At 45.4% G+C, this 26,010-nt stretch overlaps 1 protein-coding gene across 1 annotated transcript in view; it reads right to left on the bottom strand.

Moving 5' to 3' along the window:
• Positions 1 to 10,948, bottom strand: part of NHSL2 (NHS like 2) — a 575,930-nt gene extending 564,982 nt beyond the window's left edge. Inside the window, 1 exon segment of the mRNA XM_030209676.1 lies at positions 10,335 to 10,948. Coding sequence (XP_030065536.1) covers positions 10,335 to 10,611 — 277 coding nt within the window. The 5' untranslated portion in view covers positions 10,612 to 10,948.
• Positions 10,949 to 26,010: the final 15,062 nt, after the last annotated feature.

The raw sequence follows: 26,010 nt of genomic DNA on the forward strand, positions 1-26,010 counted from the left end.
ACTATATCTTTTTTGAGATACGGAGACCAGTACTGAACACAATACTCCAGGTGCGGTCGCACCATGGAGCGATACAACGGCATTATAACATCCGCACACCTGGACTCCATACCCTTCCTAATAACACCCAACATTCTATTCGCTTTCCTAGCCGCAGCAGCACACTGAGCAGAAGGTTTCAGCGTATCATCGACGACGACACCCAGATCCCTTTCTTGATCCGTAACTCCTAACGCGGAACCTTGCAAGACGTAGCTATAATTCGGGTTCCTCTTACCCACATGCATCACTTTGCACTTGTCAACATTGAACTTCATCTGCCACTTGCACGCCCATTCTCCCAGTCTCGCAAGGTCCTCCTGTAATCGTTCACATTCCTCCTGCGACTTGACGACCCTGAATAATTTTGTGTCATCGGCGAATTTAATTACCTCACTAGTTATTCCCATCTCTAGGTCATTTATAAATACATTAAAAGCAACGGACCCAGCACAGACCCCTGCGGGACCCCACTAACTACCCTCCTCCACTGAGAATACTGGCCACGCAATCCTACTCTCTGCTTCCTATCTTTCAACCAGTTCTTAATCCATAATAATACCCTACCTCCGATTCCATGACTCTGCAATTTCTTCAGGAGTCTTTCGTGCGGCACTTTGTCAAACGCCTTCTGAAAATCCAGATATACAATATCAACCGGCTCCCCATTGTCCACATGTTTGCTTACCCCCTCAAAAAAATGCATTAGATTGGTGAGGCAAGACTTCCCTTCACTAAATCCGTGCTGACTTTGTCTCATCAGTCCATGTTTTTGTATATGCTCTGCAATTTTATTCTTAATAATAGCCTCCACCATCTTGCCCGGCACCGACGTCAGACTCACCGGTCTATAATTTCCCGGATCTCCTCTGGAACCTTTCTTAAAAATCGGAGTAACATTGGCTACCCTCCAGTCTTCCGGTATTACACTCGATTTTAGGGACAGATTGCATATTTCTAACAGTAGCTCCGCAAGTTCATTTTTTAGTTCTATTAATACTCTGGGATGAATACCATCAGGTCCCGGTGATTTACTACTCTTCAGCTTGCTGAACTGACCCATTACATCCTCCAAGGTTACAGAGAATTTGTTTAGTTTCTCCGACAGCGTGTGAAAGGGAGAGGAGGGAGAGAAGGGCAAAGAGGAATTTGGGAGGTACTAGCAGGACATGGGAGGGAGCAATGGAGTATGTGTTCACCATGTGGTTGTGAGGTAGGTTTGTTGAAAGAGCCAAGTTTTGAATAGGCCATGATGTCAGTATCATTGACAGGGACTTGCACCAGCAATATTTTTTCACATTTGCAAAATCATTTAAAATTGATACTGAAGGATCCTATGGATGTACCAAACAGGAGCCAACAACTGTCACTGTGAGGAGGACTTCCTGTCTTGCTGCAATATGTGACCATGACTGGAAGACCAAGCATCAGAGAGGCACAAAGCAGGTCACAATTAATAGTAGTTACCACACTGGATGCCTTGTTGTCTAGTCTTAGTTTTGATTATGTTAGACTTATCTGCAGCATTATATACCCTGGACCACCCTACCTTTCTACCAGTTAATAAGAAATAGGGGTGGGTGGGATAGCCTTAAAATGCTTTCATTCATTTCTAACAGAGGAGAACTCTGAAGAAGCTGATTGCTGACAGTCACCACTGAGACATGGTGTTTCACAAGGGTTGGTGCATTCAGCAGTTTGGTTTGATATCTATTTGGAGATCTTAGGAAAGGTCCTGAAGGAGTTTGCCAACTCCTACAGGTTCTATGCTGTCTAGAAAATAATACAATTCCAACTGCATTAAAGTTGGATTGTTTCACTAATCTACACAATATATTCTCTACATTCAATTTAAAAGAACAATCCAGAAATTATTATTATTATTATTATTATTATTATTGGATAAGTGCTATTTGACAAAGCAAAACCAAATTAGCTCCAGTTCCAAAAATTGCTTTAACAAGGCTCATAATAGATTCAACAGAGCCCACCTGTGTCTAAACACAGTTGATTAACTATTCCTGTTTCAGTTGTATGGAGTGAATCCGAGGTAAAAGTCTAAACATGCCAAACATGAAGCTGACAAAACAATTAGTAAGTAGTAAATTTAATACGAATCAGAGAAAGTTTTCTTCACTCAACATGTAATTAAACTCTGGAATTTGTTGCCAGAGAATGTGGTAAAGGCGGTTAGCTTAGCAGAGTTTTAAAAGGGTCTGGAGGCTTCCTAAAGGAAAAGTCCATAGACCACTATTAAATTGACTTGGGGAAAATCCACTGCTTATTTCTGGGATAAGCAGCATAAAATGTATTGAGCTTTTTTGGGATCTTGCCAGGTATTTGTGACCTGGATTGGCCACTGTTGGAAACAGGATGCTGGGCTTGAAGGACCTTTGGTCTGTCCCAGTGTGCAATACTTATGTACGTATGAAATTATGAGATAAAATTATTCAGATGTACAGATTGGAGAAAGGCTAACAACTCATGGCTGTTTCGGCTGCAAAAGGGATTTCCATCAAGTACTGTGTGAAGAAATATGGAGATTGTTCTATGATTTTGCATGCACATTTTCACACTTAGCATAAAAAATTGCACGCACAAGTTATAAAGAATAGTGCCAGTTATGCATATAAGTTAATTAGCAAATTAGACAGTACTTGGCACTGATAATTGGAATTAATTGGCACTAATTTGCAGTCAGACATGTACTTGCACTTAGTCACAATTCTAGAAACTTAGGGGTCCTTTTACTAAGCCGCAGTCCCCTGGATTCTACATAGCATGCCTAGAGATACGAGCCAAAATCCAGGCGGATTCTATAATAATGTGAGTAACTTAATTGTCTTAACAAGCTAATTAGCATTAACAGCACTTAATAAGCAATAATGAGCACTAATTGGCAATAATTAGAATTTACACGCACAGATCACTAAGCGTATTCTGTAAAGCACCGTGCCTAACTTCTAGCGTGCACAGACAAAAAGGGGTGTGGTTATGGGTGGGGAAATGGGTGTTTTGTGGACGGTCCAAAATTTAAGCATGTAGTTATAGAATATGGCCCTTTGCACATAAATCTATATGCTGGGTTTTACGCCATGTTTTTGTTGGTGTAAATGGATGCTGGGATATCAACTAAGCATATTCTGTATATTGTGCCTAAACCCAGGCGCTGCTTATAGAATACGCTTAAGCAAAAATGTTTTCTGTGCGCATTTTTTATGTGCCATATATAGCACCAGTAGGGCTAATGCATGGGTAGCACATGCCAAATCAACACTACCGCCGGGGTAGCGCGGGCACCCTGCAGTAGTTTTGAAGTTAGTGCGTGCTGTTTCCCGTGGTAGAAAATAATTTTCTATTTTCTACCATGGGAGGCGTTTCCGGTGGTAATCGGCAACACAGCCAAACTGCCACATGCTGGTCTGATTATCACAGGAGTAGCATGTGCGTCCTTACTGCCAAGTAAATAGGTTGCATTAAGGGCTCAGGCAGTAAATAGCCTTGTGCTACTTTTAATATGAGTGCACGGCCATTTACCACCCCATTTTAAAAAAAAGGCTTTTTTATCCGCTGTCGTAAAAAAATGGCCCAGTATGTGCTAATTTCATATGTCCCAACTAGCGCAGGCCACTTTTTACTGAGGCTTAGTAAGAGGGTCCCTTAGTGTGGAAAATGTATTGCAGTGTGGATGTGGAAAGGGCATGGTCAGGTCAGGAGTATGCCCAGCACTTACACGCTAAGATTCTAGAATACTATCCCTTACACACACAACTGCAACATTTAGTCATGGTCATTTACACCAGCCACTGACATGGCATAAGTGGCAATGCCTAGAAGTTGGCATGTAAATGCCCCCTTACCAGTGGCGTAGCTACGTGGGGCCACGGGGGCCTGGGCCCCCGTAGATTTGGCCATGGACCCCCTCTCGATGACCCTCTCGATCCCCCCTCCCGCTGCCAACCCGCCGTTGCCATCACCTACCTTTGCTGACAGTGGACCCCAACCCCTGCAAGCCAGGTCCTCTTCTCCGACGCAAGAATTCGTTCTGTTTCTGTGAGTCTGACGTCCTGCACAACAACGTTCAGGACGTCAGACTCACAGAAACAAAATGAAGCCTTGCGCTGGAAGAAGAGGACCTTGGCTGGCGGGGGTTGGGGTCCCCTGCCAGCAAAGGTAGGCGACGGCGGGGGCGGGTTGATGGAGGGAGGAGGGGTCGAGAGGGTTGTCAGCAGGGGGGGTCAAAGTTGGTGGTGGCAGCGGCAGCGGGGGAGGTCGGCAATGGTGGGGGGGCTAAAATGTGCCCTCTCACCTCAGGCTCTGGACCCCCCTCCCGCCGAAGTCTGGCTACGCCCCTGCCCCTTACACTAGTATTGAATTATGGCAATTGCGCTAAACTTGAATTCTATATCTGCAATTAAGCACCTAAATTTCGGTGACCTTTTCAAAATTAACCCCTTTATGTCTTTTAATATTTCTATAAATGCTCTTTCATGATCAAAGTGTAGAGTCCTCTGTTGACCAGAGAAAACAAACTTCTACAATAATGCAGTTTCAATTGTATTTTTTTTTTATATTTATTTTTGGATTTTGCTCACACCTTTTCAGTAATAGCTCAAGGTGAGTACATTGGCCTGTCTAGCTCACAATCTAAGGGCGTCTTCTACTAAGGTGCGCTGGTTTTTTTAGTGCATGCTAAATGCTAAATATGCTTATGTATTCCTATGGGCGTCTTTAGCATTTAATGTGTGCCTATTTTTAACACGCACTAAAAACACCAGCACGCCTAATTAAAAGACCCCCTAAGTTTGCACCTGAGGCAATGGAGGGTTAAGTGACTTGCCCAAGATCACAAGGAGCAGCAACAGGATTTGAACTGGCCACCTCTGGATGTCAAGCAGAATTTGAAAAATGTACAAGAGGGTGAAGATTTTTGCAAGGCTCTGTCCCCCCCCCCCCCCCCCTGATATTCAATACCATATTGTATTATACTTTACCATGTATGCACCTTAATGCAATACCATTTGTAATTCTCTATCCAGAAATGGCGATCGCCATTACAGCATAATGTAAGCCACATTGAGCCTGCAAATTGGTGGGAAAATGTGGGATACAAATGCTACAAATAAAATAAAATTTAACAGACCAGGAACAGCACCTGACCAGTTAAATGGTACTTAGCCAGCTATCCAGCGATAATTCAGCAGGAGATAGCCGACTGTCTCCTGCTGAATATTGCCAGTTAGTGGCTAGCAGATAGTCAGTTATCCGCCAATTTTTAAGTGTGGGTTTGGTGGCCAATTTTGACGCGTGAATACCTGGAATATCTATGGTCGGTTTGAACTTCACCAGCCAGCGCTGAATATTGCATTGAATATCCAGCATTATCGCTGACTGTGGGCGTAAGAGGGGCTAACCCCCACAGTCTGAATATTGGCCCCTGTATTTTTTACAGACTTTTATTACAGGCAGGTGATTAAGAGACATTCATTTTATCTTTGTTTTTATGTTTATTTATCCAGTATTTGATATTATTTGAGGAGCGTCCCCACAAATAAATGGCTGAATTTAAATGTCTGGAGAGGCCCAGATGTTTAAATACCATTTCAGAACAGGGGCCATTAACACACGAAGAAGCTTACACTAAGAGGCCCTTTTTCAAAGGCGCAAAGGCACTTACACGCATCTGACGCATGTCAAATTGGCACTACTGTGGACCCCAGGCGGTAATTCCATTTTTGGCGCACACCCAAAACATGCGTAGAAAATATTTTCTATTTCCTACCGCGTGGTGCATACCCAGTGGTAATCGGCAGTTGACACACGCTGGATGCTTACCGCCTAGTTAGCGCTTGAGACCTTACCGCTAAGTCCATGGGTGGCGCTAAGGTCTCAGGCCGAAAATGGATGTGCATTGGTTTCATTTTGTTGCATATCCATTTTTCGGCACATTAAAAAAATGCCTTTTTTTCCAGGCGCACTGGGCAAATGGACCAGTATGTGTCCAAAACACGCGCCAACACCAGCGCAGGCCACCTTCGTGTGTGCCTTAGTAAAAGGGACCATTAGATGGTAAGGGGTGTGAATAAGGGAGCTAGGGAGTGGTCTGTGTGAGCCACAAAGCAGACCATTTCACATAGGGAATTCACATCTGTATTGAAATAAATAGAAATCAGAATTTACAGCTGCCTCCAGGAATGCCTAAGTGCTGCTGTAGGGATAGCTGTAAATCCTGACATCTGGGGCCCCTCACAACCACCATCTGATTCCACTTGCCTTCCCCCAGAGGCAACTGAAAAATCAAAATGTCCCAACAAAAACTTTTAATATCCAGGCCCACCTATTTCATTACCCAGTACCATCAATTACGTGACCCCCAGAGGCAGCATTCACCCATCCCACAGCACAAACTTCCCCACATCAATCTTCCATCGCCCAATCATGGCCCCTCAATGGATATTCCATGGCACCCCCTGCACCACTCCTCTCCCGTGTTTAGGCAAATGACCACAATGTAGTGTCCTCCCTCGAGGCCTATGCCCATGTCACAAAGCTGGTCTCCCCAGCAGGCCCCCAACCCACCGCTGATCCCATCCCTTGCCTTACCATGGGCTTCTGGTTTCTAGTGGGGTGGGCGCGATGCCCACTTCCGCCATGATGCTCTGCTGGCTCAAAATGGCCACCAAGACCTCTAGCACTAATATCACAGTATTACCACTAGGGGTCAGGCTTCTGTAGGTGCCCAAATGCTGCCTATCTGCAAATTCTTTATGAATCTATGAGGTGAGGATGAGTTGAAGAGTAGTTAACAACTTGTATACATGTGGAGAGTAATTTTATAATACAGTACCTGGGCTTAGCACTCCCATGGCATTATGGTTTTAGTTCTTCCAACTTAAAGCTAAAATCTGTAGTAGTATCTATGTAGGTAAGAGCCCAATGGACCTAATGAATCTGCTTGGAAACATTGGAATGGCTCACACTGCAGTGCAATGAAGAAATTAACGTCTCTCCTGAGTCAATGTTTGGAATGCAAAGGTATTGTGCCAAGATCATAGGACCCACCACAGAACATGACTCCTCCAAGTAAACAGTGTTAATCTTTGCTATATTGCAGTATTTATAACAATAGGACGTGCAACACCATCGATTTATAAACAGCAGGCAAGAACAACCTTAAAAGATTTTCCAAACCAGCAAGAAAATACAGTCTGGATATTCAGCCTTTCAGTTTTGAATTTCTTGATTGAGTTGTATTTTACAATCCACAGGAAGTTTGCAAACACAGTACAAACACAGATCACAACATTAATATTTCTCTAACCTCTGCTGAGGCCCCATAGCCACTCAAGTTTTAAGATCCTCACAATGTTACCTGAGAGATGAATTTTACATAGATGAGATCACTAGTGTATGCAAATTTATCTCATGCATATTCATTATGGATATCCTGAAACTCCAACTGGCTGTGGGACCTAGAAAACAGGTTTGGCAAGGCCTGAGCTATAGTCTTGCATTTACTGTATTAACTTGTAGTTCTAATTTCTTGAAGAAAAGCTGAGCTATATAAAAGACCAGGACAGACTTAATCTGTCTCTTATGGCCAGAGAGCTATCTGGTCCCCTTATTATATGGCATTCACAGTATGAGAAAACATTTTAATCATACACTGCTGTAACAAAATCCATAGGAAGCAATGAGCCAAAACTTATAGTCAGCTTATAAAGTGGCATTTGAACCTCCATATTCAAAGCAGTCTTAAAAGTTGTGTCATGGGGAGTGATGGTCCTTGACCCGAAATCAACAACAGCAAAGAGAGACTACAGATTTTTTTTCTCTAGCGCAGGGGTTCTCGGGACACACATATGTAGCCAATCAGGTATCCAGGATACTCACAAAGAAAATGCATGAGATAAATTTGCATGCCGTGGAGGTAGGGCATTCACATCTATCCTGAAAATCTGACTGGCTACGTGTGTCCCAAGGACTGGGTCGAGAACCCCTGCTCTCATGGAATGGGATGATGCTCAATTGCTGTGGGAAATTCTGTTCAAAGCACGTCAGCCTATCCTCACTCCCCTGAGAGGTAATGAATTTTTGGGGATTTGCCAAACTACTGCAGCAAAACCTGACACATGATTTGGGGAGAGGGCCTATGACAAGGACCAGAATGCACATTTCATGATGGCCAATTTTGTTCCATTCTTAACATGTATTATTTTTATTTAGCATGTGTTAATTTACCGCATTAACATGACATGATATGCACTAATACAAATCAGCACATACTATTGCGTTTGGAATCCATTATGTCATGTTACTAGGCACATAATTAAATGGAACAAAATTGACTCAAACTAGAGAATGACATGGGGACGGATAACCGCAGTAAATGCGGGGATGGGGACAGAGCTCGCAGGGACGGGGCAGGGACAGATCCCATGGGGGCGGGGACAAACTTTGTCCCCATGTCATTTTCTAGTTGGAAGGGTAGAGGGTGGTAGTGGGAAGGAGGGTTATTATAGCTGCTCATTGTTATTATTGTTTTCTATTTGTAATTTATACACAACAGTTGCATAGCATATTGTTCCTTTTTATACTTTAATAAAAAGATTTAAATATAAAATCATAAGTGTTCAAAGGCTTCTGTAGATGAGGACAGAGCCCGCGGGGACAGAACCTGCGGGGATGGGGCAGGGACAAACTGTCCCCATGTCATTCTCTAACTCAAAACAAAAATTAAAAAAAAAAGAAAACTCTTGTCCTCAAGTGCTGCAAACAGGTATAACCAAAGTATTCTGAATCTGGGATCAATTTATGCAACTCTCACAAATATTGAAATTTTGACACCCAGGACTGTCTGTGGCACTCAAGGATCAGTGTTCACTATTTCTAAACTCTGAGACAGGGATAGGGAGCAGTAGGTTGTGTACAGAACACAAGTGCATCTTGCAGAGGCAGAGGGTGGGGGCATGCCATCTCTTTTATAGACCCTAAGGGGTCCTTTTACTAAGGTGTGCTGAAAAATGGCTTGCGGAAGTGTAGGCACGGGTTTTGGGTGCGTGCCAATCCATTTTTCAGCATGCCTGTGAAAAAGGCCTTTTTAAAATTTTGCCGCAAATAGACGTGCGGCAAAATGAAAATTGTCGCATGTCCATGTTGGGTCTGAGACCTTACCGCCAGCCATTGACCTAGTGGTAAAGAATCCGGGCGGTAATGACCTACGTGCGTCAAACTCCACTTGGCGCACATCTATTCCGCGCATCCGAAAATGAAAAAGTTTTTCGGACGTGCGCCAAAAATGAAATTACCGCAAGAGCTACGAGGTAGTCGAGCACTAACTCCATTTTGGCGCATGTTGGGCGCGCGTAGACACTTACATTGCAAAGTAAAAGGGCCCCTAATGGCTTCTTCTTTCACAGTACCCAGATGTGTGATAAGAGACAAGAAGTGACACCTGAAACTATACTGAGCATCTGCCAGCACTCCATCCGGAACTTTACTAGACTTTATTTTTAAATAGGTAATATCAATTTCCTTAGCAGTGAAACCGAGTGCATTATTAAAGCACCTGTTACAACAATATAGAGGAAGAGACTAAAGGCTGCTGCATGCTTGCTGTTGCTGAATAATTGAACAGCTCTCAAAGAAAACGTTTCACATCTGTAACTTATAAAATCCAATATAATCCTCAAATGGGCTCACTGAAGCGCCCTACATTCCTAGAGGGGCAGGTCTTTTCCTTTTTATTCAATAGCCAAAACAGAGCATTAAAAATAGATTCCAGAACGTAAAGGAAATGAAACCTGAAAACAAGGAGACAGTTAACAACGGGAGGTGCTAGAGAAAGGATCATCAAAGCGATGAAAGGAGTCTTGGAAGAAAATAAAAGAATAAAAGGCCACAAGAAGGAAGAAAAGAAGCAGAAGAAAAATAAACATGAAAATGTAACAGAGACGGAGAAGAAACAGAATGAAGACCTGGGGGGGGGGGGGGAGAGTACAGAAAAGAGAATAAGAAAAAGTACAGGCAATGGAGAAAGTGCAATAAATGAAAGCAGAAGAGAGAAGAGGGAAACCTGAGAACAATGGAAAAGCAAAAAAAAAAGTGAAATCTGAGAAGACAGAAGGCAAACGAGGATTACTGATTAGGCTGAAAGAGAATGGAATGGAAAAGAACAGATTAGAGAAGAGTTGAACAGAACAGCAGAGTGAGAATATACTCGATAAGAATGATACAGTGTGGCAGGCGCTCACCCCACTGAAATGACAGCTGAAGCTCAGCCTTTCTTTCCTTACCTTGCTCGGTGTGGCTCGGCTGCTGGGGGCCCTTGCGCCCAGACAGCAGCGCGCACAAACGGCTCATCCTGCGCTCTAGACTGCGCGCTCGGCAGTGCAGGGCCAACAGGTGCTCCTCCAGCTCCTCCAGCATAGCCAGCGAGTGCCCGCAGAGCTCGGCGAGCTGCCGTAGCAGACTGACCGCGGCCAGGCTGCACACATCGCCCAACTCCCGCACCGGCGCGGCCGAGCGCAGCCACAGCCGCCCGGGCTCCACTGTATGCTTGTAGAAAGGCATCGAGCCCCGGGGAGCGAGGCAGAGATGGGCTACCCGCGCATTGTCATCCCCGTCTGGAGGAATAATGCGCTTAAAGTTTTGCTACTGCTTTAGGATAGATCCCCAGTCCAGGGTGGGGAGCCTCCCTCCTCTCGCTTCCTTCCCAGCAATCAGCTGCAATAGTCCAGTGTCTCTCTTAGTGATGAAAAATAAAAATACTTTGGCTTGCTTTTTTGGTGTAAAGACACTTGCATTTCAAACGCTGGGAGGAAGAGGGAGGAGGCAGCAGAGGTCGGATGTTTTCTAGATGGGAATCACGTATTAAAGAAGGCATTGAGGAGATAAATTATATGTCATTCCCCCCCCCCCCTTTTTTTTTTTCCTCAAGGAAACGATTTGCTAATGTTTATTGAGCTGTTCCAGATAGTAAAAGAAGAATTATTCCCAGAGCTCTTAATCTGGATTGCTTTCGCACACATGTGCAAGGGGGTGTGGTCAGTGCAAGTTTGGCCAGGAAGCCACGCCCAACTCCCCACGGATCGCCGTCCCTGCCCTGCTGCTGTCTCGTGGTGCCTGACTGTTTTTAACTCACTGCCAAGAGAGAAAAAGCTTGGACGATCGGATGTTATTACCCTGCATACTAAAGCAAAAACAAAATAATGCATCACAGGGCGATTTTTTGTTGTTGTTTTTAAACCTGGTAGTTCTCTTCTCTCATCCTTTCGGCTTAGCATACGCCTTCATTCAGGGGCCATACCCAGTTACCAGCAGCAGAGAGCAATGAAAGAAGAGCTGGAGGCAGTGCCCACCCATATTAAATTCGGCTCCCACTAAAAATCTGTCCCAGCTGTGGCATGGTTTTATTTGCAGTTCTCAAGGGATATCCCCCCCCCCCCTATTTTTTTTAAATTCCAGCCTTTGCATGTCACAATTGTACAGTGATCTGCTGCTGCCCCTCAAGGCCTTTTCTCCACAGCTTCCCCTTGAAGGGCTTCCATTTCCCCCTCTTCCTAACCAGCCTCCGTCAAAGCACCCATTTCCCCATACTCATAGGCAGTGGAATGGGGTAGGCTACAAGAGCTATGGCCCCACCAATATTTTACCCAACACAAGATCAGCAATTTGAGAGCTCTGGGATGGGACCAGAGATTGCTTTGTTTGGCTCCTCCAACCAAACAGGTGTTCTGTTGCCCCTGCCCATACTCCCTCCCATCAGGGCATTCCCTCTTTTTCCATCAAAACAACCACTTCTCCTTTCAGGCCCCCCTCCCTCATCAGGCATTCATCTTTTCCCTCCTCACACCTTTCCACTGACTTCTTCACCAGTCAGTCCTCCATTGTATCTTTGAGAACCTCTCCTCTCCCTTCAGAAGACCCTTCATCCCCCAAATAGTACTTAGAATAGGTCTTACCTTTACTCAGTTTCCAGGCAGAGAGGGACAGTGATAGCATAGGCCTCAGGACAAGAACAAGGCATTCTGACAGTGTCCTGAACAATTGTACCATGGGGGTCATTACAGTGAGGAAAAGCAAGAGATGGAAAGCTCCTGGGCTGTAGTGGGGATTTACAGACTAGTGATGCTTACTGGAATATTGCTGAGGGCACCATATGACTGCCTGAGTAGGCCAAGTGCTCTCACTTGACAGAGTGAGATGGGGCACAGGGATGCCCTCAGCCAGTCAAAAGACAGCGTATTGGGAGCTGATAGTTTGGCCGTGTGTAGCACAGTTGATTGGCAATCTTTAAGGGCCAATCACTTTCCACCTGCTTCTTAGGCTGTTCAGAATGCTTTCTTTTAGTTGCTGTCTTTCTTCACTAGCAAGGGAATTTTGCAAGAATTTCTGTAATCCTCTGTGGTGTATTAAGGGTGGTGAATCTTGTACACTGGGCCCATTTTTACCTATGGGCCCCCTATTAGACAAGACCCGGGCATCTGCCCCGTTTTACTCATAGGTAAAAGCAGCTCTAGCTAAAACAGGCAGCTTGGCCCAACCTGATGGCTCAATGGCAGTGCTGTGCATTGGCATGGAAAGGTTCCTCAGTTCAATTCCCAGGCTGAGTCTTCTGCTCCTTGGGTCAGCGAGGATTGGGAATTCTGCAGAGAGCGTGCACTCAGCGCTCGCTGCTACGGTTATCACCCAAGAGTGACACTCAGTGGCTGGATTCAAAGTTCAGGATTACAGGGTACCGGAGGGAATCCTGGTGTATGGCCCTACTGAAGAGCTGTAGATGCAATATGAAAATTCTATCCAGAAGCAAAAAGGCAGAGAGGAAAACTGCCAGTTTGATGTGAACACACAACAACACCAACTCTGTCTGTCATTAGTTGTGGCATCATTCCACAGGCACCAGACCCGATGCCCCAGCTCCTGCTGGAGTGACATTCTGATTCTTAGCCAGAAGAGAAGGACATCTTAAAAGTATTCAGTTGCTACACAATAAAACACCAGTCTTTCAGGCAAGGGCTCTGTCAACCACAGGAATTGTCTGCTAACATCAGCTCAAGAAATCACATCCTGATCTTCATATTTTTCTGCTTCCACTGAACATTTACAGAATGCCAAGGGAGTGATGCTAGCAAACTGTGCAGTCAGTACAGAAAACTTAGCAGTGTCAAATCAGAAGATTGTTTTCAGAGTATATTTTAACCACATAAATTACTTTACAGTAGCTGGTAACTTCACTTATGCCTGATCAAAAACTGGCAATACATTCTGAAGTCGGTGCTATGTTTAGTGGACTATATACTGTGAAGTGAACAGCTTACTTGTAGTTTGCTGCCCTAGGGGTCCTTTTACTAAGGTGGCCTGAAAAATGGCCTGCGGTAGTGTAGGCACATGTTTTGGACGCACACAGAATCATTTTTCAGCGCACCTGCAAAAAGTGCCTTTTAAAACCTTTTGCCGAAAATGGACATGTGGCAAAATCAAAATTTCCGCTCATCCATTTTGGGTCTGAGACCTTAGCGCCAGTCATTGACCTAGCGGTCAAGTCTCACCTGGTAACTGGGTGGTAATGACCTATGCACGTCAAATGCCACTTGGCGTACGTCCGATGCGCATGTCTGAAAATAAAAATTATTTTTCAGACGCGTATCGGACGTGTGCCAAAAATGAAATTACTGCAAGAGCCACACGGTAGCCGGGTGGTAACTCCATTTTGGCGCACGTTAGACACGCATAGACGCTTATGTGGCTTAGTAAAAGGGCCCCCCTAGAAAATTAAAAGCAGTGTGTGTAACATTCAAGCGTGTTTCATGAAGAAAGCTGAAAAATCATGTGTGAAGCTGGGAATCTTGTTTTTAAAAGGGTGATGGGGTTGAACTTTTTAATGCTTCTGTGTGTGTTTGTCAGAAAATTCCATTCAATTTTCTATGAAACACTAAAACTAGAACATGCTCATTACCCCCTAAAATTGCATGCACAATTGGACACTTACCTCAGATTCTATATAGCACGACAAGTTGCGCATGGAAATCCAGTCATATTCCGGATTTGCATGTGCAACTTAGTAAACAAGCCAATCAGTGCTAATAATTGCCACTTAACAAGCAATTATTGACACTAATTGGCATTAATTAGAATTTACGCACACAACTGTCTAAGCGTATTCTGCAACATGATGTGCATAAATTCTAAGTTGCATAGTTGAAAAGGGGGCATGGCCATGGGTGTGGAATGAAATAGATAGAGAGGGTAATACAGCACACATATAAAGTATACAAACAGAAAAAGTAACACTGGGCCTTCAAGACTGAGACAATAGTGGTTCTTTATTGACAAGTGACCCGACATGGGCCATGTTTCAGCGCAAAGGGTGCCTGCCTCAGGGGTCAAGGTCTCTGTACTGCAGTGTGTAAGATATCTAAGTCCAATGCCTCAGATAGCGGGAAAGTTTCTCATAAGTCAGCGTGTCTGTAAGAGAATTACAGCCACAATTCAAAGACAGAGCTCCATAAGAAGCCTTCTTGTCTCTCTCAATGTCTGTTCTAAAAAACCATGGGTGTGGAATGGACAGGTCAGGTCATGGGTGTTTCTCAAATCTATGTGCGTTGTTATAGAATACACCTGGTCCATGTCTAATTTAAGTATTGGGATTTACACCAAGTTTTACTTGTCATAACTGCCTGTGACTAAATTTAGTCACACGGATTGGTGCTCGGCATCTATATATATAAAACTCAACTTCAACGTTCTGAGGACAGTGACGTCAGTGAAGCCAAGCCCTGACTTCCTTCAAAAAGGTTCGAAGGTTCGTGGTGGTGAAGCCACCAAAATCGCTCCGGGCCCCGCCCTCGAGGGCGGAGCAATGGCAGAACAACAAAGGGGTTGGCAGGGAGGGAGGCAGGGAGGCGGGGGAAATTGCTACGGGCCCCGCCCCCAAGGGCGGAGCAATGGCAGAACAACCAAGGGCTTCACAGGGAGGGAGGCAGGGAGGCGGGGGGGGTGGGAAATCGCTACGGGCCCTGCCCTCGCGTCAAACGTCATGACATTGAGGGCGGAGCAATGCCACAACAACAAAGGGGTTGGCGGGGGGGGTGTTGCCGACGAAAACCTTGCTAGCGCCCGTTTAATTTGCTCAGAAACGGGCCTCTTTTACTAGTATTCTATAATGCGCATGGAAATTTAAGCTTATTCTATAAAGTATTGCTGAGATTTAGGCTCAGAATATATTCTCAGGTATAAATAAAGTTTATTTAAAATACAGGTAATGCAATGATTTTAGAAGGCAGTTTAGGGATTTCACTCAAGAGAAATGTGCCACAAGATAAATATTGGTAGCAAGGCTGAATTATTAACTATACTGGATTAATAGTAACTCACTTTGATTGAGGCTCACATGTATTCTTCTGCTGACTGGAGTGGTGAAAGAGGTCTTTTCTCTTAGCTGGATGGTGGATTCTTTGATGGGGAAAGAAGTCTTTGTGATTGAGGCTCAGATGAATTCTTTCTGCTGCTGGTTGGAGTGGTGAAGGAGCTTTTTTTTTATAGTTTCTTGCTGAGCCATAGGCCCACCCACCAGCCTGCCCGTTTGTCCAGAAATCCGGACAAATGGGCAGATTGGCAAAACCCGCCCGGTTGCCCGGATATGTCCTCAGAAAGAGGACATGTCCTGGTAAATCCGGACATATGGTAACCCTATGTAAAACCATTGCAGTACAAAAATAAAATAATAAATATAAGTAATGACCTTCCTCTCACCAGGGATGGCTTAACCATTAGGTTAGTGCTTCTTCGCTCTCTCCTGGAAGCACACCTAGCCAGCTGGATTTTCAAGTTTATCACTATGAATATTTATGAGAAAAATCTGTATATACTTGATAACTGTTGCATGCAACTCTCTCTCACTGTGGTAATCCTGAAAACCTGACTGGATAGGTGTGCCTCCAGGATAGCACTGCATGAGATGGATGCCTAACAGAAAATATCACAGCAACTGAATATCGTGTAGACATGTGTTGGCCAAATTGTTGAGATCTTAGTAAATCCTTCTCTATCGTCTTTTTCAGATACCGGTGTGAGTTTATGAGACACGCGCTTATAGGTCTGTTTACACACTGAAACACTGCTCCTTGTTGAGCCTTTCAATATTTGAATGAACTTTGACTCCTTTTACAGTTGGTGCTTCAAATAAATACATTCATCAATACCTAGAAGCCTCACATCTAACCAGATCATCAAAAGCAAACACAGGCGCTAGAGGTCAATAGCGCCCTGCTAGCTCCCATGTTTGCTTCCGCCCAATGATCAGAGTTGGCCAGTGCGTGAAACAATGCACTTGCCAGTTCTGATCACTAATTGCATGCAAATGTATGCAAACGAGGGTCTCTTGCATTCCTCCCTAATGATCAATGTACAGTGCGCCAAGCAAGGGTGCTGTTTCCACTGCAAACCCTATGCCAGCTCGGAGCTGGAGCTAGGGCTTGCCCACAAAGGAGGAATGAAAGAGACCCACTGAAGATGTCTGACAGGTCCAGGATTTTCTCCCTGACTTGTCAGACCTAAGGTCACTCTCCAAACACAAGGCCTGGAGGTCCAGTGGACACTCCAGGCCCCCCACCCCAAAATGCAAAAATCCTGGTGGTCCAGTGGGACCGCTAGCTTCCCTCTCCCACCCTCCCACCCCCCAACATGAACTAAAATGCCCTGGTGATCCAGTGGGACTGCTAGCTTCACCTTCCCCTCCAACATGAACTAAAATGCCCTGGTGGTCCAGTGGACCACTATCCCCCTTCCTGATGCCCCCACCCACAGCCTACCTCGTTGTAGTAGTTGGGGGAGGAAGGGACTAGCACTCCCTCACTCCTCCTTGGGTGCCTCCTCAAAATGGTGGCACCCTGTCCTGCCCAGTGCATCCTGGGATGAACTGGGTAGGGCAGGATGCCGCTATTTTGAGGAAGTACCCAAAAAGGAGGGAGGAAGTGCTAGTTCCTCCCTCTTCCAACTAATACAATGAGGTAGGCCGTGGGTGGGAGAGGGGTATTGGGAGGGGGGATAGCGGTCCACTGGACCATCAGGGCATTTTAGTTCATGTTGACAGGTAGGAGAGTGGGGGATGAAACTATCGGTCCCACTGGACCACCAGAGTTTTTGTGTTTTGAGGGTGAGGGGCCTGAGGGTCTACTGGACCTCCAGGCCTTGTGCTGGGTGGGGTAGGGGGGCTGTCAAACATCTTCTGTTGTTTCAAAGGTCCGGACTTTTGACAGCCTGGATCTGTCAAGCAACTTCTGTGGGAGGATTAGGCATTGGTGCATAGGCGTAGACTGGGGGGGGCGAGGGGGGGCAATGCCCCCCCCAAACAACGCGAGGCGCCGCCGCGCCATTAGTTTAAAAAAAAAGAAACCACATGCAGGCACGCGCTCCTCTCCATCCGCTTAGCTTCCCTGCCCTCTCTATCTGCGTCCCGCCTTCCTCTGACGTCATTTCCTTTCGGGCGGTACGCAGACAGAGAGGGCAGGGAAGCCAAGCGGACGGAGAGCAGCGTGTCTGTCTACCCCTTTCTCTTCCTCCCTCCCTCCGGCGCAGGCAGCAGTCTTTTCCAGCGTTCCTGGCAGCGGTAGCGATGTACACGCTGCCTTTGGCTCTGCCCCGAAGCCTTCTCTTCAAGTTCCTGTTCCCGCATAGGTGGGAACAGGAACTTGAAGAGAAGGCTTCCGGGGCAGACCGAAGGCAGTGTGTACATCGCTACCGCTGCCAGGAACGCTGGAAAAGACTGCTGCCTGCGCCAGAGGGAGGGAGGAAGAGAGGGGGTAAACGGAGTCACCATCTTGGACCTTGTGGGGGGGTGGGGAGCAGAGGGAAGATAGATGGGACAGAGGGATGGTGAGCAGAGGGAAAGAACAGAAGATGGATGGGACTGGGAGGGGTGGGGAGCAGAGGGAAGGAGCAAGAGATGGTTGGGACTGCGAGGGGTGGGGAGCAGAGGGATGGACCAGGAGATGGATGGGATTGGGAGAGGTCAGGCACAGCAGAGGGAAGGAGCAGAAGATGGATGGGACGGAGGGATGGTGAGCAGAGGGAAGGAACAGAAGATGGATGGGACTGGGAGGGGTGGGGAGCAGAGGGAAGGAGCAAGAGATGGTTGGGACTGGGAGGGGTGGGGAGCAGAGGGAAGGAGCAAGAGATGGTTGGGACTGCGAGGGGTGGGGAGCAGAGGGATGGACCAGGAGATGGATGGGATTGGGAGAGGTCAGGCACAGCAGAGGGAAGGAGCAGAAGATGGATGGGACGGAGGGATGGTGAGCAGAGGGAAGGAACAGAAGATGGATGGGACTGGGAGGGGTGGGGAGCAGAGGGAAGGAGCAAGAGATGGTTTGGACTGTGAGGGGTGGGGAGCAGAGGGATGGACCAGGAGATTGATGGGATTGGGAGAGGTCAGGCACAGCAGAGGGAAGGAGCAGAAGATGGATGGGACTGGGAGGGGTGGGGAGCAGAGGGAAGGAGCAAGAGATGGTTGGGACTGGGAGGGGTGGGGAGCAGAGGGAAGGAGCAAGAGATGGTTGGGACTGCAAGGGGTGGGGAGCAGAGGGATGGACCAGGAGATGGATGGGATTGGGAGAGGTCAGGCACAGGAGAGGGAAGGAGCAGATGATGGATGGGACGGAGGGATGGTGAGCAGAGGGAAGGAACAGAAGATGGATGGAACTGGGAGGGGTGGGGAGCAGAGGGAAGGAGCAAGAGATGGTTTGGACTGCGAGGGGTGGGGAGCAGAGGGATGGACCAGGAGATTGATGGGATTGGGAGAGGTCAGGCACAGCAGAGGGAAGGAGCAGAAGATGGATGGGACTGGGAGGGGTGGGGAGCAGAGGGAAGGAGCAAGAGATGGTTTGGACTGCGAGGGGTGGGGAGCAGAGGGATGGACCAGGAGATTGATGGGATTGGGAGAGGTCAGGCACAGCAGAGGGAAGGAGCAGAAGATGGATGGGACGGAGGGATGGTGAGCAGAGGGAAGGAACAGAAGATGGATGGAACTGGGAGGGGTGGGGAGCAGAGGGAAGGAGCAAGAGATGGATGGGACTGGGAGGGTGGGGAGCAGAGGGAAGCCTACTGGAAAGAAGACACTGCATAAAACAGAAGACACTGGGATCAAAGCGAATAGAAAAACTAAATGATCAGACAACAAAGGTAAATAAAAGTATTTTATTCATAATTTATTAATTGAAATGTGTCAGCTTTTTGAAATGTGCATCTGTGATATTTTGCCTGTAAATTTCATTTCCTTCCTCCATATTAGCATATTCATTTGCATATGTATATATGCAAATGATATGCTAATATGCTCCGCCCATTCTTTGCCCCCCCAAATGAAACAGTCAAACTACGCCTATCCATTGGTGACAATTGCTAAGTAGCATGTAGATGCTGGGATAGTGTTTCTGTTGATAGCATAAGCAGGTGCACCTACCTTTTTGGCACACCAATGCAGGTTTCTGCTAGTACAGTAGAGCAGTGTTTCCCAAGTCTGGTCCTGGAGTACCCCTTGCCAGTCAGGTTTTCAGGATATCCACAATGAATATGCATGAAAGAGATTTGCATATAATGGATGCATTGTATGCAAATCAAGTTCATGCATAGTCAATGTGGATATCCTGAAAACCTAACTGACAAGGGGTACTCCAGGACTAGACTTGGGAAATACTGCGGTAGAGTCTTGATTATGAGATGTAAACGGGACTGACATGTTGTTGGATAACAAAAAAGTCAAATAATCTGAGACTGCACTGCATTCCTTTCTTCCCCCCTACCCCTGCCACATTCTGCACATCCCTTGCCCCTGAACAGAAACAGCCTTCTCGATCCCAGAGCCCCCCCCCCCTAAGTGCTTCCCCCTTCACTCAACCAAGAGAAGGCCCCCCGAGTCTACCTTCAAAGCCCTGATGATCCAGTGGTGAGGTTGCAGTAGGAGTGATCCCTAGTCCATGCCAGCTCCAGTTTCAAAATGGCTGCTATGACTCTCCTCCCACAGTCTAGCCTTCTTCTGCCCCTCCCCCTGTGATAGATGTTAGCATCTGATACAGCATCTTCACACCTCCCATAATGTTCATCACCTAACACAACCCCAATTTGTTCCACTGCTGAAATTGGAACCAAACTCTGTCCACAGCACAAACCAACCCACTCAAATTACTTCTGCATATCAACCACTCCACTCTTTTCCTGTTGCCCATGCCTTGCCAGGAGCAGGCTTCCCTTTCCACTCACAGGCCTACCAATTGCCAATCCTCATCCCTCACGTGCCTTAACATACATACCACCCCACTACTGGTCACCTTCTCCTTGACACAATTGACCAAAGAACATCCACCAAGCCTAACCTCATCATCCCCAATCTCCAAAATAAAGTCCACAAACCCCCAGCAAACTCCAGCAAATAAATCCACAATATAAAAATCGTATTTTCTACGATATCTATAAACTTTGGGCACTTCAGTTGCACTAAGGGGAGCACAAAGAGGTACACCCCTTTGCTATGTTGAAATGCTGGTCAAATTTATTCAGGACTCTGTATTTCCTGTATTGATGATGTCAGTGGGGTTACAGAGCTACAGCCAAAACTAAAGTGCTGAGTGCAGGAACAAATTAAGTTAGAGAATTTCCTCAGACATCAAACAGCAGCAGTAGCAACAACAGTTAAGTCAATCATACCAATATAGTCTTTATTGAGGGTTGAGAGTCTCATATTGATGACATCATGAACCCTTTCTCTTTTGCAGTTGGTTGAACTACAGTTTTCAGGAATACAGGAAAGTACTGAGAAGCTGATAATATACTTAATTGAATTCACTAGTCAAATTTTATTTTATTTTTCTCCAGAGTTACTTATGGCAGTATCCTGGACAGTTCACTATATGATTTTAAAAGGAACCCATAATCTAAACAAGCTATTTGTAAATTTCAGGTTTCTTCTGGCTGCTTTCTGGTCTCTAGTTGGAGCAAATCAGTAGACTTCTTGGGAAATCCAGGTCTGTATAGGATACTGAATTCTTGGCATATGTTAACCCCAAAATTACACAAAGATTACGTGTTGTTATTTTTTAATGAAATGTATTTTATTTCCTGGATGCAAACTGTATTATTATATTAAGCCAGAACTGATTACTCTAATTCCCCCCCTCCCCCCACTAATCTCTTTAAGAGTAGCCCCATCAAAGTCAGACTAACCTGCTTTTTATTTTCCTGATTACCATTTTTGCTAAAGACGGGTACATCTACCTCTCTCCAGACTTGCAGATCCACTTCTGTCTTCAAAGATTCTTTGAACAGAAGCTTGAGCTGTAAACTTATTGCAACTTGGTGCTGGTCATAAGTAAATAAGTATTGCCATTCTGGGACAGACCGAAGGTCCATCAAGTCCAGCTTCCTGTTTCCAACAGTGGCCAATCCAGGTCACAAGTGCCTGGCAAGATCCCAAAACAGTACAATACATTTTATGCTGCTTATTTTAGAAATAAGCAGTGGATTTTCCCCAAGTCCATCATAATAATGGTCTATGGACTTTTCCTTTAGGAAGTCATCCAATCCTTTTTTAACCCCGCTAAGCTAAGTGCTTTTACTACATTCTCTGACAATGAGTTCCAGAGTTTAATTACACATTGTGTGAAGAAATATATTCTCTGATTCATTTTAAATTTAGTACTTTGTAGCTTCATTGTGTGCCCCCTAGTCCTAGTATTTTTGGAAAGAGTAAAAGCAATTCATGTCTAGTCCACTCAATATTTTATAGACCCAGTGCTGGCCCAAGGCAAGATGCCACCTGAGGAGGAGCTAAGATGCCACCCCCCCCCCCCCCCCATGAAGAGATGCTGCTCCCGGGCCGAGATGCCGCTCCCCACCCCATGCCAAGTTGCCTCCCCTCCCGAGTCAAAATGCTGCCCTCCCATCCTACCTCCAGCCCGTTCACGGCGTTTACCTGTTTATTCAAGTTCCAAACCCAGCAGCGGCAGTGATTCCCATACGCTGCCCTGCTGCCAGCAACCGCCTCTTCTCTTTACTGCGGCTGCCTGAGCATCTGACGAAACAGGAAATTATATCAGAGAGGCAGCCACAGTAAAGGAAAGAGGTGGGTGCCATCCAGCTATCAATGCCTAATGATTGAATCTCCAACTACAATGGTGGACCTAACCATTCTTTCCTAGGCAGAAGCCCCTTGAGACACATCCTGTGAGAGGATGTTGCATCCCCTGGATGGCAAGTCCTGGCTACAGGATCACTTCCTGCCTCTCCACAGTGATGCTCTCCTTTCAGGAGACCATTTTTCTCCATGGCAGCACTGAGATTGCTAAACTAGAGGTAGGACTTCTTTACTATGTCCCTGTGGGCCTCCTCTATAAACCTTTCTGTCTGCCTCAGCTCCTCCAAGTCTGCTATTCTAGCCTGTGGAGACTGGACCTGTTCCCTGAGTGCTAGGAGTTCTTTGCACTGAGTACACATATATGACTTCTTACCAACTGGGAGATAATCAAACAAGTAACACTCAGTAGAAAAGCCTGGATAGCTCCCATCTTGCTGCTGCACTACTGCCTGCATCTTATTATTGGTGATTTCTTAATTAAGTTTCTAATGGAAAGAGAATATGTAAACTAAAGTCTCCTAAGATTGTAGTTATATGGTAGGCTATGCTAATATTTAGTTGTTATTATGATTGTCATTATGTTAATGTTATTAGTAGGTTCCCTTCTATGGATCTAAATAGACTGTATTTCTAAGAGCTAATTACTGGCTGATAGAGATGTCCTTATTCAATTTGTAGCCTCCTAATTGGCTCAAGGGCCTATAAATCAGAGATAAGGCCAGGGGTGGGTGGGAATTAGTCTAAACTGAGGCTTCCTGTGCCTATTAGCTGTGGTTTATACTAATGCTATAGTTACTGTAAGGTAGCCCCCTTAAATGCTAGCCTATGGAACTGTAGCAGAGACTTTATATGCTAAGAAAAACTATTCCTTATATAACTCTGGTTCCACTTACTCATAGTAACATATATAGTAACATAGTAAATGACAGCAGATAAAGACCTGTATGATCCATTCAGTCTGCCCAACAAGATAAACTCATTTACATGGTATGTGATACTTTATATGTATACCCGAGTTTGATTTGTCCTTGCCTTTCTCAGGGCACAGACCGTAGAAGTCTACCCAGCACTGTTCTTGTATTAAGTTCTGCAGCTAACATCGAAGCCCCTTAAAATTTACACTCTAGCCCATCCCTATCTATTCAGTCACAATCAGGGCATAGACCGCAGAAGTCTGCCCAGCTCCCATTTGATTCCCATTTACTGGTGTCACCACCCAATCTCCTCTAAGATTCCATGGAACCATTCCTTCTAAACATGATTCCTTTGTATTTATCCCATGCATGTTTGAATTCCATTACCATTTTCATCTTCACCACCTCCCACGGGAGGGCATTCCACATATCCACCACCCTCTCCGTGAAAAAATACTTCCTGACATTAGTCCTGAGTCTGCCCCCCTTCAACCTCAATTCATGTCCTCTAGTTCTACTGCCTTCCCGTCTCCAAAAAAGGTTCATTTGCGTATTAATACCTTTCAAATATTTGAACATCTGTATCATGTCACCCCAGTTTCTCCTTTCCTCTAAGGTATACATGTTCAGGTCAGCAAGTCTCTCCTCGTACGGTTTGCAACGCAAATCCCATACCATTTTTGTAGCTTTTCTTTGCACCACTTCCAGTCTTTTTACATCTTTAGCAAGATACAGCCTCCAAAACTGAACACAATACTCCAAGTGGGGCCTCACCAATGACTTGTAGAGGGGCATCAACACCTCCTTTCTTCTGCTGGCTGTACCCCTCTCTATGCAGACTAGCATCCTTCTGGCCACGGCCGTCACCTTGTCACATTGTTTCTTCACCTTCAGATCCTCGGACACCAACACCCTAAGGTCTCTCTCCTGAGTCGAGCTTACTGATCTCTCCCCTCCTATCCGGTATCTCTCTTTTGGGTTTCTGCACCCCAAGTGCATCACTCTACATTTCTTGGCATTAAATTTTAACTCATGACCATAAATTACTCCGGTCAAGAATTTTTTAAAAATGAGTTTCCCGTACACATTTTATTATTTCAACTTACTATTACACTTATATATATATTTTCCCCCTTTTCCCTTTGAGGCTTACGATCTTCACACTCTCACTCCACATTCACTCCACTTTCACATTCACTGAAGTTTCAGTGGTGGAAGTTTGATGGTCCGCCAGGACAGTACTCCCGCTGATTAAGAAGTGGTTCCTCCTGAGGAAGCACCACAAAATGAGGTCCCACATCGAGGAACCGATGATGAATCAGTAATTGGTTTTCATTTGGAGGAATATGCAGATGCCTCTCAGCCACGTCTAAGTGTTCACATGAATGGAGGGAACAAGAATGCACACTGTGAATCAACAATTTGAGAAAAGTGTGGCAACCATTTTGAGGTCAAGACAATCTTGAAGACATTGAGAAGTGGCTCCTGAATCACAAATGCAGTATATATGACATTATAAGAGATAAGTGGCGATTTTACCATACATCTGGATTAAAAACTTGTAGACCACAACAGAGAACATAACGGACAACACATTGCACTAGTAAGAATATTTTGTGCACAAGCAAAGGACTCAGGAGCTGGGAACTCAACAAATTGTATATGTTTAAATAATGTAACGAACAAGTGACAGTGTGTATAAGATCAAAATATTCAATGCATGCGTCCATTCGGAAAATAAGTAGAGTGAGGAATGAATAACGCTGTGAATGTGGAGTGAGAGTGTGCTGATCGTAAGCCTCAAAGGGAAAAGGGGAAAAAATATATATATAAGTGTAATAGTAAGTTGAAATAATAAAATGTGTAAAAGAAACTAATTTTTAAAAAATTCTTGACCAGAGTACTTTATGGTTACATGTTAGTCAATAGGACTCTGGGAATTCAGACTTATCCCCTTGTATGTGAAGAGATTAAATTTTAACTGCCAGACCCTCGACCATTCTTCTAAGGTTCAAAGATCCCTTCTCATCGTTTCTACACCCTCCAGGATATCCACTCTATTGGCTATTTTCTTGTCATCCACAAAAAGGCACACCTTTCCTTCCAACCCTTCAGCAACATCTCCCACAAATATATTAAACAGAATAGGCCCCAGCACCGACCCCTGAGGAACTCCACTGCTCACCTTCCTTTCCTCCGAGCTGATTCCATTTACCACCACCCTCTGCCACCTGTAGGTCAACCAGTTTCTTATCCAGTTCACCACTTTCGGTCCTAAGTTCAACCCTTTCAGCTTATTCACGAGTCTTCTGTTGGGGACCATATTCAAGGCTTTGCTGAAGTCCAAGTAGATTACATCTAGCGTGCGTCCTTCATCCAATTCTTTGGTCACCCAGTCAAAGAAGTCAATCAGATTCGTTTGGCAGGATTTTCCTTTGGTAAAGTCATGTTGTCTCGGGTCCTGTAACCCGTCGGCTTCTAGAAAGTTACAGTAACTATCCTTTCTTTCAGCAGTGACTCCATTATTTTTCCTACCACCGACTTGAGACTTGCCGGTCTGTAGTTTCCCACTTCTTCCCTGTCTCCACTTTTGTGAAGAGGGACCACATCCGCTTGTCTCCAATCCCGTGGAACCTCTCCCGTCTCTAAAGATCTATTAAATAAATCTTTAAGAGGTCCCGCCAGGACTACTACTACTACTATTACTACTACTACTACTTATCAGTTCTATAGCGCTACAAGGCATACGCAGCGCTGTACACCATACATGAAAAGACAGTCCATGCTCAAAGAGCTCACAATCTAAATAGTCTTCCCTCTCTCTCCCTATCCTTCCATCTAGCGTCTTTCTCTCCCCATCCTTCCGTCTTCCCTCTTTCTCTCCTTATCCTTCCATCAGTCTACCCCCCCTCTCCCGATCATTCCATCCAGTGT

The sequence above is a fragment of the Microcaecilia unicolor genome, chromosome 7 (genome assembly GCF_901765095.1).
Source record: "Microcaecilia unicolor chromosome 7, aMicUni1.1, whole genome shotgun sequence".
In the NCBI taxonomy this organism is placed as follows: domain Eukaryota; kingdom Metazoa; phylum Chordata; class Amphibia; order Gymnophiona; family Siphonopidae; genus Microcaecilia; species Microcaecilia unicolor.